General features: G+C 48.5%; 1 protein-coding gene across 1 annotated transcript in view; it reads right to left on the reverse strand.

Annotated features, from left to right (window-relative positions):
* Positions 1-5,448, reverse strand: part of SRRM3 (serine/arginine repetitive matrix 3) — an 80,871-nt gene extending 75,423 nt beyond the window's left edge. Inside the window, exon 1 of the mRNA XM_059717104.1 lies at positions 5,189-5,448. Within this exon, the coding sequence (XP_059573087.1) occupies positions 5,189-5,412 (224 nt within the window). The 5' untranslated portion in view covers positions 5,413-5,448. The remainder of the gene's footprint in view (positions 1-5,188) is intronic.
* Positions 5,449-20,875: the final 15,427 nt, after the last annotated feature.

The raw sequence follows: 20,875 nt of genomic DNA on the forward strand, positions 1-20,875 counted from the left end.
GAGAGCTGATTCTTCACTTCATGTTCCAGTCTACCTAGGGTTAACTCCCTCCTCTGCTACAAACTCCCAGAATGATCCTGGATTTAATCCCTCTGCACCTATATCCCCCATGTATCAAAGTGGGGTAGAAAGCCTCACTGTCTCCCAACCCTTTCAGCTGGTGAGCTCTTTGGGGTTGAGAACATCTCTGTCTATGAGGATGTTCAGTATCTGGCACATGATGCTAGCTTGGGGGCTCTCTGTGCTCCTGCATTAGGAATCATATTATATGTATTTATGGGGAGGTCCAGAAGGAACAGGTCACAAGTGTAATCCACGCAGCTAAGGGTGCCTTCTAAGAGCAAATGGTATCTGCTTTTCTATAACTAAATTACTTGGCAACATAAAAGGTTGAGCAGAGACTTAGATGCTCAATTGTCCCCTTAAATGCTGCCTGCTCCTTCTGCTAGATCTGTTTCTAAACTGCCTCCTGTCTCACACTCACAGTCTGGCTTGTTGACTGTTTAATCAAGGGTGACAGGATTTCTTAAGTGGATCTTTTCCATTAGGGGTGAAAGTTTCTTGTTCCCTTCCCAAAACATTAAGTGCATTAAATGCAAAATCTACCCAACAGGAAGGCTGTGGAGTTAAAAACCAAGCTGGGAAATGCAGAAGGGAGAAGCTTGGAGATCTGTGAACGTGAGTACTGCATTTATACATGCTGTGATATTATGCCAGATTTTACCCAATACACAGAGCCTCGGTGGCATTTAGAATTATAGAAAAATAGAGCTGGAAAGGGCCTCAGGAGCTCATCTGATCCAATCCCCTGCTTATGGCAGAATTTTCCCTGTCTAAACAATCTCATCCAAGCTTTTAACCACCCTCGTAGCTAGAAAGTTCTTCCTAAGATCCAACCTACATTTCCCTTGTTGCAATTTAACACTGTTACTTCTTGTCCTGATCCCTGGGACAGGAATCTATGAATCTTGTCCTGTCCCCTGGGACCATGGAGAATAGTCTGGCCACCGCTTACACAAATCGGGGCTGAGCAGCAAAATATCTTTGTGGATCTGGGCATGCTGAGCTCTTTGGAAAATGTGGCCTTAACTGTTCCAATCTGGAGCTGAGCGTTGCTACCAACAGGGCCTCAACAGTAATGCAAAATGGTAGCAGGGTTCTTCTGCTAACCTCTCACCACGAAAGTGCAGAGGGAAATGCTGTTGTTCCTTCTGGTTTCCTTTGCTTTGGGTTCTAGGATTTGCTTGTTGTTTACTGTTATTCTAGCAGTGGTTTGGAACCCAAAATGTCATGGCAGGGCTATAAAGTAACCAAGAAGACCTCTGTGTGTCCCGGAGCACTTTCAGAAGCAAAGTCTATCTCCCCACTTCCATGTTGTAGCTAGGAAAAGGGAAGCACAGCAGAATTCCCCATGCCTGGAGGCCCCAACCCTGTACCCACCTGTTGCAGAAGGCAACAAAACACATAGATAAAGTCAAATGCTCTTCTAAGGGACAATGTGCACTGGCAGGGTGATGGGCTAGGTAATGGAATAAGCCTTTTCCATCTCAAAGGCCTGTGAAGCCTTGATAGGCACCAGCAGGAAACCTCTCTGGGAGAAGCTCTGTGGAATGGATACCTCTTAGCACCTCCCCAGAGGAACAGAGCATTAGTTTGCTCACAGCCCCTGAATCAGGAACACCTCCCAGTTACCTCCCAGCTATTAATTCACAGCCAGAGAACTGTGCTGACAGCACTATCCCTGTGGAACAGGAGAACCACCCAGGGGTAGCAGGGGTATCCAGGCTCCCCATACGCTTCCGTCCTCCCTTCCTTAAAGGTGACCTCTGAAAATCTCCTCACAGGGGTCTCCCAGCTGGAGGGACATGCAACAAACAGATCAGCATTGCTAGGCCAGAAGTGCCCCAGCAGAGTCACTTTGACAGGAGGACCCCCATTTTGCATGATCCACTCTGGCTCAGGGCCAGGTGTTCAAGTGCTCAGCACCCACCTACCTGCCCCCTGACTGTGGAGCTCTCTTGAAAATCTAGTTCCTGAAGTTACATCTATAACAGCAGTGACAAGCCCCTCAGGACCTCAGGTTGAGCACCACTTGTCTACACTACTTCTGTCATGCTCCTTAAAGCATGCCCCACCCACCTGCGCCTGCTTGGCTGCATCAAATACAGGAGCAAGAAGATGAAGCTGCTCTGGGATCACTTCTGTCTGTGGTGTGCTCCAGAGCAGCAGCTGGGGGAGGGGAGGGGAGGAGAGGGGACTCGGAAGCTTCATCTACTCATTTCTGGGTTTGGTGCTCTGTGGGCCACGTGGACAGTGCCAGGCTTTTTGGCAGTGCCCAAGAGTACCAAGGAAGCTGTAGAGACATGCCCTACGTATATGAGAACCTTGGGACTGGTTCTTTGTAATGGCAAAGACCTCTAAAAAAGACAAACCATATTACTATTATTGTTGTTGCTGCTGTTATTGATATTATTTATTGTTGTTGTTATCACCATATTTGGCAATCATGGATTGTAGTGCTGTGTTGCAATATTATTATTGTATCATAGCAGTATAATCCACTATTGACAAATGATAACGATGATAACGTGGCGAGTGGGAAGCAAAACATTTTAGCAAATGGCAACCATATCCACAGCCCAGTCACTCGCAAACACCTTCAGGCTTCCCATCCACCCTTCTCACTGAGCCTCATACTCCCCATCCCCCTCAACTCTATACAAAGAATTTAAACCAAGCAAGAAACAGTTGGCGCTGAATATGAATAGATGGTGGAACTCACTACCACAGGATGCCCCACATGCATAAGAACTTAGCAAGGTCCAAGGCTGGGCGCAGTATGTTCCTGGCTCATGAGAACATCTGGAGTAGTAACAACTAATGTCAGTGGGTTCTTGGAAAGGATGTAAGACCACATACTTCAGGTTTAAAACCAGCCTCTAACTATTAGGGCCTATCCCACGGAGCAGACTGTCCCACTGTAGGTGCTGCGGGGATCTAACACTTTCCTTTGAAGCATCTGTCATCAACCACTGCCAGAGGCAGGCAGGGCCAGGTGGATCATGGGGATGATTCCAATTGAAGAATCCTATGTCTCGTCTTGAAATACACTCAACTGGTTCTTTTCCTAAAGCAGAGCAAAACCTCCAGCTTCTCCAGATTCAATACCTCCACAACTCCCTGATATAACCTGGATGTTGTCCTAACCTCCATCTGCTGGACACTGCCCCTGAGTGAAGGTCCAGGGGTGGCACTTAGGCTGCACTCTCCAGGCTCATCAGAGCTCTGCTAAAATACACAGGCCTTCATACTCCCAAGCATTGCACCTGGCATGAAGCTGGGTGTGCATCAGAGCTCCCTGGACTAGTCTCCTCAGATGGAAGAGTCTTTCAGCACGTGTTTAATGCCCAAAGCTAACAGCTCTGGGTGTTTATAGAGCAGATGACCTTTTGTCTGTCTGCCCAGCTGGAGAAATGCCTATGGTAAGGAGCTGCCAGAAAAAAACTGGGAGAAAAAAGAAAGAACTGGAAAGGAAAAGTTGTGCATGGAGGATTCATATGGTTACCCTGAGAACTAACAGGGAGAGATCATGAAAAACTAGGAGGCAGCGGCTACTTATCAGGTTCGGAGTGGGGCAAGGAAACACAGAGCCATTACAAGGAGGACTGATGACATGTCTCAATGCCCCTCTGTTGGGCTGCCTGTGCAGATTTGTCTCTGCAGCATGCCCCACTGGAGCAGAGTCAGGAAAAGCTGACCCAAATGTACCTTGGTTTAGATCTCAGCAGGAGCAGGGCAGCAGAGTTCTGTTAGAACACAGGAGAGGAAAAGGAGGAAAGAAACCTGCTGGACAGAGGTCAGGCATGTCAGCAGCAAGATTTGGAGAGGAATGGTCATAGCCAATATGGTGGCTGCTACACTCCTAGGAGGACCTGCTGTGCTCTAGGACACATGTGGTAGCAGACTAGGTAGCATCAGGTAGGAAGACAGCTCAGTTCTGAGACAACTTTGATATCAGCAGGTTAGCCTTGGTTCTTTCCCAGGCTTACAATGATACCACCACATAAAGGAGGGAAATCGCCAAGTGGATTATGCTTTACTCTCAACCTCTTCCTGCTGCTTCATCTTCCCCATTGTGTTCCCACCTATAATCCTTTTGTTGAGCAGAAGAAAGGTCACCAGGCCACAGTGCAGCCAGCAGGGCTGTGTACAGCTCTGAGATCTAAACCTGGCTCCAATTTACTCTGTGGTCTGGGACAAAACTCTTGGGCCTTTGTATCTTAGTGTCATCCTTGGAAGGTAGCAGGAGTCAGCCCTCCTTACAGGGAGAGACGAGCCTAGAGTTTGAATCCATACCCAGGATCTAAGTAGGTGCTTAGGACATCTTTACACGTGCTCTGGGGTGGGGGGACATTTTAATTTAAGTGCTTCTCTGGAGCTGCTCTAATTAAAGTGCCCACAGTGTCTGGTGTATTCAGCATCCCATGCTTCAAAATGGCAGCAGGGGAGCTTGTTCAATGAACTTTAGTTAAAGCGCTCCCACTGCCATTTTGAAGCACGGGAGCATTGAATACATGTGACGTGGAGGCTGCTGGAGCACATTAATTAGCATGCTCCAGCAGACTCAATTAAGTCTGCTCCAACGCATTCTAATTAGAACATTGGGCACGTGAATAAGTGACAGAGGAGCACAAACCCTCCCAGTGCTCCTAAGTCATATGAGTGTGTGCTGTAGAAAATCTAATCTGTAAGTACACAAATGCAGACAAAGCAGCTTTGCTTCCAGTTCACCTTTTTGCTCATTTCCCCTTACATTTCTCTTGTATTTTGTCCATTTACAGCACCATTAAAATGCTAGGCCTTCTTGACAAGGGGCTTCCAAGTCTCAGGATGATTATGTGGGGAATGCAGTGGGGTGGGTACCAGAGGGAAGCAACAGAGTTCAGAGGGCTGGAAATTGGGCAGGCAGGTGGCCATGGGGTTCCAGCTGCTGCCCCCACTGCATGAAAAATTGAGAATGACTTTATGGCTGGCTCTATTGATGTTGCATCCTGTAGGTGCTAGCGTATATATGCACCCACCCCAGAGCAGAAGTGAGTGGTCCTGCAGTGGGTACGAGGAATGGACTTTGCTGAATGAGGCAAGGTGCCCAGGGATGAAGCCATGTCCATAAAGAGACATCACTTACCCTTGTTCCTCCATCATCTCCTGTAGCTCCATGCACTTCAGCTCCACCCGCCGCTTGCGCTCATGGTCCAGGATTTCCCGATGAGCTTTCTTTACCAAGCTAGGCTCTACCAGCCGCAGCTCCTCCTCGGGCTTGTGCCAGGTGCCGGAGGCCCCAGGCTGAGAGAAGCCATTTGATGCTTCCTGGGGGGAAGGCATCTTGGCCCCGTTGTTGTACAGGGACATCCCAGTGTGCGTGTGCGTCACCCTCAGACTCAGCAGCTCCTGCAAGGGATGGAAACACATACATGGTAAGTCAATCCCAGCCTGCCCATTCCCAACCAGGACAGGAAAAAAACAGAGCCAAGCAATAAGCTGCTCCGCTAAATTAATACTGACAGCTTAATGGGGACGAGCTGTTCTAATCTGCTTCTCAGGACGTCAGGGATGCATGCTGGCAGCCAGGCACCATTAACTCATCTTCCAGTGCAGAGAGGAGGTGAGTCTACTCCAGGAAGGGTCCTGGCAACATGCTGGTATAGGCCATTGCACGGTGCAGTCTAAGTAGAGATCCACGGTGCCACAGCAGTGAAAAAGCATCATTTGATGGGGGCTCCCAAGCTATCAGCTTTTCATTCCTCAGCAACCCACAGTTTGGTCCAGCAGAGGTGGCTTTGCTCTCTCTGGGATACTAGAGGGATGGTGTAGAAAAGGTACTACAAAGCTTTGTAGCTGGTCATGTCTATCCAGCCTATCCCAGCTCAAACATGATCATTCTCCAAGGAAGTGCTGGGCCCTGACAGTCAAACTAGGTTCTGTTCCTTCTTATGCCTGACTCCCAACTGTGACAGCTGTGTGCCCACAGGGACAGCTGCATGTTCGTCACAGGCTGAAGTTTCACAGACAGTTCTGTGGAGTGTGCAAGAGGAGGAACAGACTCTCTCAGGCCTTGTGGGTCTCCAGTGAGCAGATTAGCCTCTCTCACAAAAGGAAGCAAATCTATGGAACCTTGAGCTTCCATATCACTTTTCCGAGGAGAGCTGAATTTTAACCAGCATGACAGAGTGCTATTTAATGGAAATTCAGGAGTTTGCCAGAGTTGGCTATACAGAGTAAGAGGAATCCCAGAGGTGCTTTGTTCATGTGTGTTCTGTCATACCTGGCTGAATTGCACCCCAATGTGGAAGCCTGTGTCATAAGTGAATCTCCTACACATGCCTACTGCTGGAACATCTGCATGGGATAGGTACCACCAATGCCATCTCTACTAAGGAAGAACAAACTTCCCTAAGGAAGAGGAGTCACCAACAGCTACCACCAGCTTTGAGACATCCCAACTTGTGGACAAATATGGGCTGACCACCTTAGAAGCAACTACTTCACAGGGATCTGAGATGGTCCTTACTAGCACAGAAGCCTCTCTTCTTTATTTGTTATCACAGAAAGACTCTCCTGTTGAGCTAAACTCACTGCAAAGGGGGATTCACTTTCAGACAAACAAGGGGCTAAGACCATCTCTGGTGTAAGTCCCTTGTGTTACACCAAAAATAACGTGGCTCCCAATTAAATTGCTTTTGTCCAGTCCTTTCTCTTCTCTTGTCATTTACTAGAAACTGTGTTAATGCTCTGCATTTCTATGCTGCCTTCCAAGAAAGACCCAGCCAGTAGTCAAGTCCCAGCCCTGCTGACATGGGCTTGATGGCAGCAGACAGCTCAAAGCACATGGCTTGTAGTGGGGGGAGCGCTGGAATTTTGGCTAGGGAGCCACGGGCTGTGAACTCTCCAAGCTTGTGCAGTGCAGAGAGGCTGTTGGTGCATCAGGGCTCAGCTGAAAGACACCTGTACAATGAGATTAGACTAATTTGCTCAGAAGGGCTAATCTGACTCTTCCTGGGCTCCTAGGCCATCTTTCTAAGGCAAACCAGTGCTTCTATGTGTAGCCAGTTCTAATAGCGTGGTGCCTTGTGTTCCATACAGAGGTTGATGAGCCCACTTGTCCTGACAAGGTGTGTGGTGAGACAGCAGTGGAGACTTTTGGCTACAATTGCAAATCTGTGAGTTCAAGCCCTGCACTCAGGCCAAAGAGTGCTTCATAGTTGTAAAGCGAGCCACTACAGCTGGGCAGGCAAAGGCAGCTGGATGTGATGCCAGATATGTTGCTCCCTTGTGTGCAGCTGGTTACAGAAATTGGTGCGGCCCTAACCATGGTATCCTGTTGGACTGTTTGGTTTGGAAGGACCTTTGACTTGACTCCCTGTGAGCTAAGAGTCATTCAGCATGTGCAGTAGAAGCTCACCCCTAGGTCCTGCTTCAAGGCAGCCCTTGAGCTGACCCTTCTTTTGGTCTCTGACTCTGACAGACACAGGATCAGGCCTTCTGCTGTAGCTTCTGCTCAATTCTGTTTCCCACCCTTGTGACATCTCAGTGGAGAATGGATCTCACGGTGCTGCTGAACTCTATAATCTTCTATAATCAAGATGGGATCAGAGGAGGGCCAAACCGAAGTACTGTGGGTCAGAGGAAAAGGGACCTGGTAGTGGAGGTCTAGTATAGACCGCCACACCAGGAAGATGAGCTAGACCTGGACAGCTCCCAGAGGCTGTACAGTCTAGGGACGTGGTTGTCATGGGTGACCTAAACTACCCAGACATCTGCTGGGAGTAGCAGCCAGCCAAATATAACTGCGCACATAGGTACTTAACCTACATACAGGACCTACACCTAACGCAGGAGGTATATGATCCCACTAGGGGGAATGCCTTGCTGGACTTGGTGTTAGCTACAGGGGCTGACCTGGTGGGGAATCTGCAGGTACAAGGTAACCTAAGGAATAGTGACCATTGATTGATTGAATTCACTATCCAACGAAGGGTGGGAAAACTAACCAGCAGGGCTGAAGTGCTAGTTCAGAAAGGCTAACTTCAATGTGCTCAGGAGATTAGTTAGTGAGGCGTTAAAATTCAAGAGCATTGGCAAAATGGGGGTCCAGAAAGGGTGGTCATTCCTCAAGGGAGTAATCCTATGGGCGCAGAAGGAGACAATCCCATTGCGCATAAAAGGGGGCAAAGGGGCCAAGAAACCCTCTTGGCTGAACAGGGAAATCCAGGAAAGTCTAAGGGGAAAGAAAGAAGTATACAGGCTGTGGAAACAGTGGGTATCTACCAAGAAGGAGTATACCTCCCTGGCTTGCACTTGCAGGGAATCAGTTAGGAAGGCCAAAGCAGGATTAGAACTTAGGCTGGTGACAAAAATTAAGGGCAACAAAAAGTCCTTCTTCAGGTACATAGGGAGCAAAAGGAAAGCACAGGATAGCATAGGACCCCTACAGGACAAAGATGGGCAATTGGTGACAGAGAGAGGGGACAAAGCTGAGCTCTTCAATGAGTTCTTTGCATCTGTATTCCTAGACACAGACGAACATAAGCCTCCCAACTGGATCACAGATAGACACAGGAGAGACACCAGTCCACCAACTATTAGAGCAGACTTAGTGAAGAGGCACTTGAGGGGCTGGATGTGTTCAAATCTGCGGGCCCAGATGAATTTCATCCAAGGGTCCTGAAGGAATTGGCCAGTGTCATAGCAGAGCTGCTGGCATGGCTGTTCAAGCACTCATGGTGCTCCGGTCAGGTCCCAGAGGACTGGAAAAGGGCCAGTGTGGTCCCTATTTTCAAGACGGGGAGGAGGGATGAACCAGGAAACTATAGGCCAGTTAGTCTCACCTCTATCATTGGGAAAACTCTGGAAAAAATCATTAAGGATCACATTTGTGGGAGCTCAGCAGGGGAAATAATGCTGAAAGGAAATCAGCACGGGTTCACTGCAGGTAGATCCTGCCTGACTAACCTTGTTTCTTTTTATGACCAGGTCACAAAATGCTTAGATGCAGGAGTCGAGGTAGATGTCATCTACCTAGACTTTAAGAAGGCCTTTGATACGGTATCGCATTCTTTTCTCGTAAATAAACTGACAGGCTATGATGTAGATGATTACACGGTCAGGTGGGTGGCAAATTGGCTTAGGGGTCGCACCCAGAGAGTGGTGGTGGACAGGTCGATATTGACCTGGAAAGAAGTGGGCAGTGGAGTCCTGCAAGGCTTGGTCCTTGGACTGGTGCTATTCAATGTCTTCATCAGTGACTTGGACGAGGGCGTGGAGAGCACCCTGTCCAACTTCGCAGATGATACCAAATTATGGGGCAAAGATAACACACTAGAGGGTAGGGAATGGATCCAGGTGGATCTGGACAGGTTGGAAAAATGGGCAGAACGAAATACAATGCATTTCAACAAAGACAAGTGCAAAGTGCTGCACCTGGGCAAAAAGAACCACCAACATACTTACAGGCTGGGGGATGACCTTCTCAGCAGCACAGCAGTGGAAAGGGATCTTGGAGTCATAGTTAACTCCAAGATGAACATGACTTGTCATTGTGACGAAATGATCAACAAGGCTAACCACACTTTATCATGCATTAGCAGATGCATGATGAACAGGTCCAGGGAGGTGATGCTTCCCCTCTATGCAGCACTGGTCAGGCTGCAGTTGGAATACTGTTTCCAGTTTCAGGCGCTGCACTTCAAGAGGGATGTGGATAACCTTGAGAGGGTTTAGAGGGGGGCCACTCCTATGGTCAGAGGCCTGCAGGCAAGGCCCTACAAGGAGAGACTGAAGGACCTAGATCTCTTCAGCCTTCTCAAGAGAAGGCTGAGACGGGATCTTGTGGCTGCCTATAAATTCATCGGGGGAAGCCAGCAGGGAATAGGAGATGCTCTATTTACTGGGACACCCACTGAAGTAACTAGGAACAATGGCCACAAATTTAATGGAGAGCAGATTTAGGTTGGACATTAGGAAGAACTTCTTCACAGTAAGGGTTGCCAGAATCTGGAATGGGCTTCCAAGGGAGGTGGTGCTCTCCCCTACCTTGGGGGTCTTCAAGAGGAGACTGGACAAGCAACTAGCTGGGGTCGTCTGACCCTAGCACTCTTTCCTGCCCAGGGCCAGGGTCAGACTCGGTGACCTACTGAGGCCCCTTTCAACCCCATTATCTATGAATCTATGAACTGAGGCCCCTCATTATTTTCCCCATCTGTAGCAAAGCACCGGCTGTGCTTGGGGCCTCTTTTGGAAGTGAATTATTTGACTGAACACAAATTCACAGCCTGCATTTTTATCAAGTCCGAGAGGTTCTCTTGGGGCTACACTGAATCCCCACTACAGGACAATTTCAGCTAAGCTGCCCAGCTAATGCTAAACAGCTGGATGTGTTGGAAGCAAAGTCATGGCTATCGGCAAGGGGAAATGCTGATTAGGTACTGATTGCTAAATAGCAGGTGCACAATATAGCTTCCCCTACCCCTGGAGCCTATTGATGAAATGTGGCTGCTTTGACTCAGAGAAAGTTAGTTGCAATATTAAGCCTGAGATTTCATCATTACTATTATGAGGAACCCAGCAAAGAAGTCTTGGGGGTGACATTTTCCTGCCATATTCTGAAGGCAAGAACATTTCCTCAATAAAGCAGCAAGAATGGCACAATCCCCTGCAGTCTCATCATAGTTGGAGACAAGGAAACCTGCTTAGTAAATGAACTACCATGAGTAAGGGGCCAGTGCTAAGGTGAAGAGTGTGGACACAGAGGTTCATCTGTGCTCCTATTATGCATCACACCTGAGTGCACATCTGCCATGTTCCTTCCCCCTGTGTCAGTGCATTCTGGGAAGGCTTGAGGCATTCCCCTGGACCTCAGCAGATAGACTGCAGGCTAGATCCTCTGCTCAGTTCCACTGATGTCAGTCAGCCAACCTACAGGGCATCCATGGTTTTTGTCATCACCTGTGCACCTAGCAGCAGAGGTGAGCCTGGCACAAACCAGCAGGGAATCAAAGTGCATCTCACTGTCAGTCTGTCTTCCCTTCACTTAGTCTGGATGGAGCTGCAGGAAGGGGTTTTTCCGAAGTGTCCAGTATCAGCCTAAACCTGCTGTTTTTGAGGGTAAAACTCCCAGCACTTAATTAAGCCCCCAAAGCTTTCAGTAGCAATGGTTTTGGCCCATCCTGAGCTTTGGTTGCTTTCCCCAAAGGCCCAGTCCCATCTAGACATTAGTAACACCTGTACTTGGCTCTGTTGGACTGTGAAGCTTCTCTGCAACCTCCTGCCTGGCCTGCATGCCAGTCATTTCCTTCCACCTGCCCATTACTCATCTGCTGGCACAGGAAAGGAAGCAGCCCCTGGAGAGTGGGAGGGAATGAGATGTCTGCTCCAGACGGTCCTCAGCTTGCAGATCAAACCCACTGACCAGGCTCTTGAATTCTCTGCTTCCTAAAGGCCACTTCCCCTACCAGCACACCCATACAGGAGGCAGTGAACCCTCTGAGCAAAGTGGAGGCTGCTTAGTCATTAACAGGGCTCTCAGGGAGGACACTGCCCAGAAGGATCACACAGGACACATTAGACTGTTGGGGAAGGTGGCAATGCAGAGCACTTTCCCAGCCTCCTTCCCCCGCTGTGATCATTCAGGACTGTCCATATGGCTGTATTCCCTTGGCACAGCACCTGTATTAAAGACACAGCTCAGACCTGTACCAGTGTCAGCTCAGAACTGCTGACACTAAAGGAACAGCTCTCCTTCCTCTCTCTCTCTCTCTCTCTCAGCTCCCCAAAATAGATCTGAACTCACATATTCATCTCTTTAAAACTGATTAATCAGCTGGGACCATGTGCCTTTATAAAGCACTTAAGGCACTGGGCTCAGAGTCAAAAGATCTGGAGACTGTTCCCAGCTCTGTAACAGATACCCTAGGTGCCCTTGCACAAGTTGCCTCTACACTTGCTCCTCCTGGGACTAAGACGCCTGGAGGTTCCTGGCTAGCGGGTCTTGCTTGTCCATTCAGGGTCACACTGGTTATGATGTTTAGGGTCAGGAGGGAATTTTATCCTGCGGTCAGACTGATACAGACTCCTCGGCAGCGGGGGCATGGTACGCTTCCTGGTGGTCTCTCTAGTATATTTTGACAAACAGCAGCAGCAAGACATTGACAGCACCCTTGTCCCACTGCTTTAGGTAAGGGTGATCATGGTGCTTCAGAGCAGTGTGCTTGTTGGTTCTGTGAGTGGGTTGTTCAGTTGTTTTAGTAAAAAGTTCAACAAACACTTGGCTAGGGTGATTTAAATGATGATCCTGCCTTGAGCAGGGGGTTGGACTATATGTGACCTCACGAGGACCCTTCCAGCCCTACTTTCCTATGATTTTGTGATACACTCCTTCCCTCAGTTTCCCTGATGCACTGCATAGGGAAGATGGCATTGCAAAGCCTCACTAAAGTGTTTTGAGATCCTGAACACAAGGTGCTGGAAAAGTGCTCAAAGTGTCATTATATTGAACAACCTGACTAATTGGTACAAAATATGATGAGGGGAAAAAGCAGGCTGGAAAGCCAAGGGATGATTTAACAAGATTTCTGTCCAGTTGGTACAAAATGCAAGTTGTTTTCCCCCCACCTCGGTCTGACGCACACAGCAGTTTGATTCCTCCGGGGGCTTTTGCCCATATGGTTTATGAGTGCCTTATTACAGGATCAGTAATTGCTTATGTCCTCGACCGCTTTGCACTTTAGTCTCGATTCACCAGAAGATGAGTTGCTTCGCTTTCGAATTATTCTGCTCTGTGCAATAAAGATGCTAATTTCTCACTGAGTCTTTGAAAAGGAATAACAAAACAGACAAAGAGGAAGACCAGAGAAACCCGTGGCTTTTATTGCAAATAAAAGCAGCCATTAGCCAGAGAACATGAGGAGGGAAATAGGACAAACAATAAACAACGCTTGTAAAGGTGAGTGGGGCACTGAGAAAACACTTATGAGCTCCCAGGCTGGGTGTCTCGGGCAATATCGGTTTGCAGAAGATGGAAGATGCAATCACAAGGGGCAGTGAGTGTGATGGCCGGGCTGTGGCTCAACCACCAGCCATGCAGAATTGAGCAGAAGGGTCTTTTGTGGCATTGTAAGACCAGGCTGAACTAGGAGCAAAATACAGGACAAATCCTTTCCCTTCTTTGTGCCTCAGTTTCTACATCTATAAAATTCCTTTTATGACACTGTGGCTGAGGGGAGATCAGTGCAATCTACCTTGATTTTAGCAATATACTACGTCCCATGACAGTCTCATTTGTAAGCTAAGGAAATGGTTCTCAACCATTTTTAGACTCAAGACACCCTTTGGAAGATACTAGCTCTTAGCTTTTACTTGATTTTTGAGTAAAAATATTTACTAGAGCAATTCTGGTATAAAGAATGCAGGAAGCCCACACCAGGGCAGAATACTTTTGATTCTATGCATTCCTATTGGAAATCTCTGTGTTTCTCTTGCGAATCATGTTTGCACACCTAAAAGTGCTAACATTGCATGCCAGCCCACAGTACCCTTGAAAGAATCTCAAGGCACCTCAGGAGAATCACTAGTCTAGTTGAAAGTATTGTACTGTGGGTGTAATCATAGTACTCAGTGGGTGTGTACTATGATCACACCCACCTTAGGAAAAGGTGCTTTTCCTAAGGCACATTAAATTTATTACCTCCAATGTGAGATACTAAACAAATGCACATTAGGCTGCCTTAATGCACAGTAGCCTATTTTACTGCACATTAGTGTAATTGCACATTTTTCTATGTGATGTTTTAATGCATAGTAAAATAGGCTACTGAGCATTAAAGCACACGTGAAGATACGCCCAGTCAGTAGTCATCAATAGCTCGATGTCTAACGGGGAGGAAGTACTGAGTGAAGTTTCCCAGGGATCTGTCTTGGGTCCGGTATTGCTTAATATCTTCATTAATGATTTGGATGATGGTACTAAGTGAATACTTAACAAATCTGCAGATGACAACAAGCTGGGTGGAGTTGTAGACACACAGGAGGGTAGGGATAGGATTCTGAATGGCTTCAAAGAACTGGAGAAATGGTCCAAAATTAAACAAATGAAATTCAGTAAGGACAAGTAAAAAGTCCTACATTTGGGATGGAACAACTGCATGCACAAATACAGACAGGGGAATGACTGCAGAACCTGGGAATTACATAGGACCATATGCTGTATATGAGCCATTGCTGTGCTCTTGCTAAATGCCCCCTCCCAAAATAATAGCATTCTGGGCTGTATTAATAAAATGTCATTTGAAAATCAAGAGAAATGATTGCCTGGCTCTTGGTAAGGCCTCACCTAGAGTACTGTGCTCTGTTTTGGTTACTGCATTTCATGAAAAACATGGATAAATTAGAAAAAGACCAGCAAAGAGCAACAAAAATGATTAGAGGTCTGGGAAACATGATTTACAAGGACAGCCTAAAAGAACTGGGATTATTTAGTCTGGAGAAGAGAAGGAGAGAGGATTTTAAAATAGTCTTCAAATACCTGAAGCATGGTTATATGGAAGTTAGAGACAGACTATTCTCTGTGGCTGCAGGTCAGGAAAAAAAAGTGTCTCAAATTGCAGCAAGGGAAATTTAAATTGGACATTAGGAAAAACTTTCTATTAAAGTAGCTCAGCTTTGGAACAAGATACCCAGTGAAGTTGTGGAATCGCCATCCTTGGATGTTTTTAAGAGCACAATAGACAGATACTTGACTAGGATAGTTTGGACAGGGCTGATCAGAGGATTGGAATAGATGTCCTCCTGAGGGCCCTTCCAGTCCTACTTGTCTATGATTCTATGAAACTGGGGCTAAGGGTACTCACTAACTCAGTTTGCAAGAGCCTAGTGTCTGATCCGAAGTCAGTTGGAGGGGTTCCTATATCTGGTGCTTGTGAAGGTACTAAAGAGTTCCTGCCAATTCAGCCAGCAAGCCAAATCCATCTCCACAGCTGCACATGTACAGCTAGTGTTAGAAGAACAGCAGCAGGGACAGTCTTGGAGGGTCTGCTTGAGTAAAGCTGAGGCCAAACTCCACTCTGATTTAGACTTGATGTAATTCCACTGGCCAGTCTGAAATATCTCCAGGCTGAGCCCAGAGATGCAGGGGTTAATGTGACTACAAGCCAACTCCATGCTTCTTGGACTCTGGAGTGATCCTGCTCAGCCCCCAGGATAAGTTAGAACAGCTTCAGGACTGATGTAACTCACAGTGTGCTTCTCTCAGGCCATGAGCGACTGGTGCCGCCTTAGTCGGGGGGCACATGCCCCCCCCCCCCCCCCCCCCCAGCAACCAGTCGATCACAAGATGGCCGATTGCTGCAGCCACTTCCAGAAGTGGCACTTCTGCCTGCCCCCACTGCCCATCGCCTGAGTGGTGAGTGTGGCTGGTCAGGGGGTGCACCGGTGCTCTCAGGGGGTGCATGTGCACCCCCGTACACCCTCTGCACATCATCACTATCTCAGGCCATGAGAAATGCTTTGACCATGCTCCATCTGCCAAGGGATTCCCTTTCCCTCCCATTAGCCAACCCTAGCCTGCCTACAACACATCCCTCCACTAGATCTCAGCAGCCTTATGCTGGGTGCTGCCCAGCCACAAAGTTAACGGCAGTGCCAGGAGTGCGGCTGGTGCCCATCATGTGGGGACATACCCTGGGACTTGTTTCCAGCCCTCTTCAAGGCCCAGAGGCATCTGGCAGAATGGAGACTCAGCTCCCTTGCTTACAATGATGGTGCAGCTTGACCCATACGTTGGGCCTAGTCAGGGCCATGGGGCTTGACCTGAGGAAGTGTGGTCAGGCCCGTAAGCCCTGGTACAGTGCAAGATGGAAGCCACATGCTACCAATCACCGCTCAAGGAGCTGAGCAGGAGGCCCAGGGACACACAGCAGTGGATGAGGCTCATTAACGGCTCCAACTTTTATTTGCAAAGGGTCAACACCAGAGCTATTTTAATTCATTCGATCCAACATACTGCAGGTTGCCAGGCAACAGAGCCGTCTGTTCCCTCCTGTACGGAAGCTTTTAAGGATGTTGGGGGGTGGGAGAGGGGAAGCTGAGTGTGTGTGTGTGCATGTGTACACATGCACATGTGTGTGCAAGAGACAGTCCAACTCTATTGCAAAAAATCCCATCGCCAAAGCTTCCTGCTTGTCCCCTGTCCTGTTCCAAATGCCAGGGCAGGAGCTCCAGTCTAGTGTGAGATCCCTCCCTCACAAGCTCCCTATACCTCAGTGAGAATAAGTTGTTGTAATGGCCACCAGTGAGCTACACAGCCTCCCCCCATAACCCACGGTACCCAGTGGCCAAACAGATATGGGAAAGCATAGCCTTCTGCAATATACCCCAAAGGAGGCATGGCACACCCATAACCCAGCACTAAGGGATAGCCCTTAGCACGTGGTGACCACTCATGAAGGACACATCAGCTGCTGATTCTGCACTGTCATGTGTCTGCCAACAGTGCCTCAATAACCCTATTAGGCTCAGAGCCTCATTGTGCTGGGCACAGCACAGACATGCATACAAACATCCCCCAGAGATCATACTTGCCATAGGGAGCTCAGGCTCCAAACAGACAAGAGCCGGGAGGATAAATGAGAGGAAGCAGACACACATCAGGCAAGTGGCAGGATCAGAACCAGAACCCAAGTTTATTGCCTCCCAGCCTGATGCCCTAACCCCTAGCCCAGAGGCCTTGATGAAGCCTGGAGCTCCAGCTCCAGGAGGCAGCCTGAGGGACACAGGAGAGGTCCTTTCAACACTTTCAGCCTGTACAGAGAGAGGCCCTGCTCTCCATCACGAGCAAAGCCCCTGAGGTCAGTCTGACTGGCCCTGCTGAGGGTTCCCCCATACCATGGTACCAGCCCTGCCAATGCGTGCAGGAACATGAATAGCCCAGATTCATAGCAGTGAAAATTAGTACTGCTAAACTCAAGCCAATGGGGAGGGGTTCACTGACACTTCAGCACTGCTGCTTTTCTAGATTTCTGGGAAACCTTTGAATTTCCATCCCTTACATGGGACTGTTTTCTTTTTGGGATAGCCCTAATATTGGTCAAGCAACCAGGGACAGGAATCTCTAGGAACATCTGTTCACAAACAAATTCTCCCTTGAGGACACATTACCCTAAGCATGTGGTTTAGGATTAACTCCAAAGGGAGAGTCATGGCAAAGCTGGCCCTCACTGACCCGAAACCTAGGCTCACGCCTTAGTCAGAAAGCCGCCCTTCCTCTTCCTGGTGAATCAGAGGCAAGCTCATGTTGGAGTGGATCTAGTCTGTTGTACTGCCATGAGGAGAAAGATGGGGAGTCCAGCAGAGGCTCTTCCAGCTTTACCAACCAGAATAAGCAGCTTCCTATTATGTGCACCTATGGTAAATGATCCCTGATCCCCTCTCCTCCAGAGAAGGTTTTTTTTAAATACATGTTTTGGTTTTTTAAATATGTTTTATCATCAAATATTGAGTTGTTGGCTTTCCAGAACCTGCACACTTTGGAAGAAGTTAAACTGGAGAAAGGAGGCTGCAAAGGGCAGCTGAGGATTCAAAGCTTCTGGCTGGGCACCAGGCAAGGATTAACCACTGACCTGCTGCTTTCAGTTGGTGTAGTCTTAAAATAGTTCCTGCTGGCAAGTGAGTGCAATGTCTAAAGTCTCTTGTGTGTCTGGGTGTATTAGATATGAGCAGAGGGAACTGTGGTTATTGACCCTAGATTATGAACACCCTGAGACAGGGATTATCTTCCATGCTGCATTCCTAGCACAGGTGCTGTACAGGTTGGTTCATAGGCACTAGAATAATAGAAAACCCTCTTTCAGATTTCATGTTTAATGCACTTGTGTAAATGACCATACACATGTGACACTGCCCCAGGCCTTGTCGGCTGGACTTTTCACAGATCTCAGCTCCAATTTAGTTGTCTACATTCATTATTGGGCACACGGGTCTTTGAGAGATCTAGTCCCATATGATCAGTTTCTTGCGTCTGTCAGAAATCAACCCAGACCACTTGACCCCAAGGGAGCCCATGCGCAAGGCCATGCCTCCTCCTGCAAACCAGCTGTGTTGAGGAGTGTCCAAATGTCAGGGTTTAGAACAGCTCCTTCCCTGTCACACACAACTGACCCACATTTATAAGGGGGGGGGGGAAGAGGGGGGGCATGACACTGCTGGTACCAAGGATGGCAGCAGTCTTGAGATGAGCAATAGCTTCCATGTTGAGTACAGGCTCTCCCATCCATTCCATGAAACTAATGGTAGAGAAGAGACCAGGTCTAAGCCAATTTGTTTCCTCCCCTCTGAGCCAACCCCAGCACTTTCCTGCTCTTCATCCCACCCCCTTCCATTGTCCTCCCCTGGGGTGGAGAACTGGACAATGGGTGACCATCTCAGGGGAAGCAGAGGCCAGCTGGGCAGTGCTGTTCTGATGGAAATTAATGGAAGGTGAAATGGCACAGCTGGAGTGCGGCACCCAGTCTGCTTCCGAAAACCTGTCTCCAGCTGGGGAAAGCTGTTACACTAATGAGATAATCACTCACAGGGGAGCAGCATGTTCAACAATGTCAGCTGCAGGAAAGCCCAGGGGAAGCTTATCTTGGCACAAGCGACCCCTCCCCCTGCAGGTCGGCAGGGCATCTTCCTTCAGCCATCACTTCTTTGGAGCAATTAGCTGCAGCAACACAATGTTATAATAGGGCTGTCATAGTGTGAGGAAGAAAGATCTACCAGCCCCTTTAAAATCCTGTTGCTCGAACAAGGTACAATGCAACTGTAGCCATCTCTAGGTTTTTACTGCCCAAACAGGATGCTTGATGGTGTGGCCTGCTAAATAAATCCCCTGACCACCAGAAACATGTACTTGTTTCAGAATTCAGCCTCACAGTTTCCCTCAGATGCTTTCTACAGACAGGGAGCACAACTCAATGACTTGCCCAAGGAGGTGGTCAAGCTAAGGCTCGAATGAAGGTCTGACTCCTCAGATGGTGCCATAACTACTAGACCATGCTCCCATAAGCCTTTGCTTCCCCATGGAGCCTGCTTGGGATTCATTCACCATGCAGTCCCCTGCCTGGCCATGTTCTTGCTTATAGACATTTCCGAGTCGGTCAGAAGCACAAGCAAAGCTGTGAGTTATGTGAGGCACCTGCATACCCAAGCTAGTATCACATGCAGGTGTAGTTCATTTGCACTGTGCCACTCTGTCTCCTGCTAGGGACTGTAGCAGCCAGCTCTTGAGCAGCAGCTCCTGGAGCTCTGGTTCTGCTTATGTGGCACAAGCATGCAGATTGGAGCTGCCAGGCTCCCCCCACCTTGGCTGCCAGCTTCCACTGCAATGCTTTCATACTCACAGCCACAACCTACTGCACATGTTCCACTGCAGAAGCAGGGAGAGGGGAAAGCAGCCCACCTTCTGCAGCAAGCCAAGCTGCCTGCAGCAGCACCAGCTCCCTGTTCATGGCAAACCAGGGCCCTGCTGTTCCAGGAGTTTCCAGATCTAACTCTGGGTTTAGCCCAGTCTGCTGCTTCAGGGATGGGGCTGGATCAGGTGTCCAGCTTCTTCCAGCCCTGTGGGTCTGACCTCTAGCCTAAAGTTGCTTGAAGTTTAGTAGCTAAGGAATTAAAAAGCTAAGACACCCAATTGGTGCTGACCCTCTCTTGCCCTCTAAGAATCATAGCACAATGCCAAGCACTCAGCAAGCTCATCCCTTCTCCATCAGATGCCTGCAAACCACAGCAATGAACACACCTTCCTCTTGTGCTGCAGTGAGAATGATCCAGCCATGATGCCTCCTGGCAGTAGCCTCTACCCCTGGGATCCGAAAGGTGATAGAACACCCAGCCTGCTGCCCTTCCCCCAGGAGAAGCCCATGTGAGCAGATGCCTCAGCAGGGATACTCCTCCCTGGGATGCTCAACTCAGGTGATGCCTCACCCTACTACAAAGGGGCTTTGCAGAGAGAGGAGCTCTCTCCTTGGGCCAGGGGTCCTCACCCCATGCAGATGCTGAAGAGCCCATAGCCTCTTTTGCATGCATAGGGGCCTAGTTGGCTTAGCTTTGAGAGCTTGTGGCTGCCCAGGAAGGTCCATAATATTCCTTTTTTCCCTGGTGAATCCTGTGGTCACCACTCTAACATCTCCCTCTCCCTCTCCCCCTCCCGCAGCGCAACTTATGAGGTGTTGCTCAGGGCACTCAGACTGTTGAGGTCTCCATCACTTGTAGTCATTCTGGGGCTGTTCCAAAAGCAAGGGACCCCTCAAATGGGGTTTCTAGGACCTGTCAAATCCTGGGCCAGAATTTCTTTTTGCCTGTGCAAACTCACCCTGTACCTTTGAACATGGACACTGTCCTTCATTCCTTGTCCTAAACTGTCAGATGGCCCAGCCACATGCCACCAACCAGCCATCACACATCACCTATGAGTGCTCAACACTACAGCATGTTGTTACCAGTACATGGATTGCTGTAACACCTACATGCCTTAACTGAGATCAAGGATTCATCAGGCTGTGCCTATATGCACACATTGTCCTTGTCTGAATACCCCATAACTTGAAAAGACAGAGTCTGGGAAGAGAAATGGGAGCAGTGATTTGCCCCAGTGTCACATAACAGGTCCATGGCATAGCCAGAAATAGCACCTGCATCTCCTGAATTCTAGTCCACTGCCCTGCTCTCTAGGCCACAGGTGGCTGAATGCTCCTATGAATTTATAAGTCATTAGGAAGAAAAGGTGTTAGTGAAGCAGAAGCCATTATTCCTCCAATACAGCAAAGATCACTAATGGCTGGACTGA

This window comes from Alligator mississippiensis, chromosome 14 (assembly GCF_030867095.1).
Source record: "Alligator mississippiensis isolate rAllMis1 chromosome 14, rAllMis1, whole genome shotgun sequence".
NCBI classification, from domain to species: Eukaryota; Metazoa; Chordata; order Crocodylia; family Alligatoridae; genus Alligator; species Alligator mississippiensis.